Source organism: Dendrobium catenatum, unplaced genomic scaffold, assembly GCF_001605985.2.
Source record: "Dendrobium catenatum unplaced genomic scaffold, ASM160598v2 original_scaffold_242184, whole genome shotgun sequence".
In the NCBI taxonomy this organism is placed as follows: Eukaryota; Viridiplantae; Streptophyta; class Magnoliopsida; order Asparagales; family Orchidaceae; genus Dendrobium; species Dendrobium catenatum.
The window spans coordinates 1,338-3,073 of NW_021560591.1; the positions used below are offsets into that span (position 1 = coordinate 1,338).

General features: G+C 38.9%; 1 protein-coding gene across 1 annotated transcript; it reads left to right on the forward strand.

Annotated features, from left to right (window-relative positions):
• Positions 1 to 909: 909 nt before the first annotated feature.
• On the forward strand, positions 910 to 1,464 carry LOC110099166 (abscisic acid receptor PYL10-like). Its single transcript, XM_020826251.1, has one exon. It carries the CDS (start codon positions 910 to 912, stop codon positions 1,462 to 1,464), a length of 555 nt encoding a protein of 184 aa, XP_020681910.1.
• The last annotated feature ends 272 nt before the right edge of the window (positions 1,465 to 1,736 follow it).

A 1,736-nucleotide genomic window follows, 5' to 3' on the forward strand; every position in this document is an offset into this window, starting at 1 on the left:
ACATTTACACTGAAAAATGGCTTTAAGAAGCAATAAAAAAATCATCCCAAACAAAATTTAAGTCATCATTTGGGACAACTTTTTTATTGCTTTCTAAAACAGCTTCTTACTACATAAAATTTTGTTCAAAAAAATTTTGTATCAAAAATTACTTTAAAAAACAATAAGAAAGCTGTCGATAACAAAAGCTAAGGCTTCATTTCGTACAACTTTTTAACTATTTCATTAAGGAATTTTTTTAGTACAAAATTTTTTAAAAGAAAATTCAAAATATCCTCGACATAAATGATAATTTTACTAAAAAAGTTACCAAAATTTCAAAATTTCTTCAGACAAATTAATGCTATAAACTCTCTAACATCGAATATCATCATCTTTAGCTTTAAATTTGCATTAGGTTCATTTTTTTTGTAATTTTACATCAAATAAATGATTTAACTTGTTGATAATGTTTTCCCTAATATATAAAGAGCAAAAAGGTTTCAATATATAGCTCCAAATGTCAATCATGTTTGACTTTTTTAGCTCATAAACTGCATAAATATGGTTCAGTAGTATAGTAAATGTACCAAATGACTTTCCTTATTATTATTTAACATTGAACTTAAATTAGATATGAATAAAATTTGATTGATATTAGAGCAAAAAATTAAAATCTAGCCTAATGTTTGATCTCTTATAATCCTTACACCCTCTTATTTGGTCGCGTGAATCATATTAAAAGTGGATGAATCTCTTAATATATATTAATTTAGAACAACTACATAAATTGCCCCTCACTTAGATTTTTGTTTATAAATAAATTTAGGTGTTTTAAAATTTATACTAAACATATGTTAATTGAGTGTTTTCCCTCAAACTTTTTTCCTTAATATAATAACCCACTTTCAAAGGCACAACATATGGCTTATGATAATAGCTCTCGATCCCCTCCTGCGGTATCGCATCCGCGATAGTAGCTCAGCCCAAGCAGTGGAAAGCATCAACACATACCATGGCTCACCGCCGCAGTCACCTTTGCCGCCAGCCGACGGCGATCCTCCGGCCGGCCTAACGCCGAAGGAATACGAATCCCTCCAATCAACGATCGATGCTCACCACCGATACCATTTAAGCACCGATCAATGCTCCTCCCTGATCTCGCAACGGATCCGGGCTCCGACAGCGACCGTCTGGTCTGTGGTTCGCCGATTCGACCGCCCACAAATATACAAACACTTTATCCGCAGCTGCGCCATTATGGAAGGCGGCGAGGTTCGCATCGGCAGCCTTCGCGAGGTTAGAGTCATCTCCGTCCTTCCTGCGAGCACCAGCACCAAGCGGCTCGACATACTCGACAAAGAACAACGAACAGGCAAACGTAACCTCGTCGAAGGAGCGAACAAGAACGAAGGAGCCCTAGAAGCCTCTCGTGCAATCTTACACCTCGTGCGAAGCAATGAAGCCGAACAGCAACGACGATGATGCGAACTCGAGCTCCCGTCCTTACCTCCGATGAAAATGGCGCAACTTCCGATCAGACAGGCAAAGGGAACGTCGTTTAGAGCTGTCAATTTTTGACACGACCCGAACCCGAACCGGAAAAATCCGGGTTCGGGTCAACCCGAACCCGAAACGGGTCAGGTTTGGGTTCGGGTTGAACAAATCAACACGTTTTAAAAATCGGGTCGGGTTCGGGTTGACCCAGCAACCCGAAATTGACCCGAAAGTGTCACGAAAACTCATATTTGACCCGA

Excerpts from the sequence above, each read along its gene's own strand:
- LOC110099166 (XM_020826251.1), top strand. The coding sequence starts at position 910 with ATGATAATAGCTCTCGATCCCCTCCTGCGGTATCGCATCCGCGATAGT.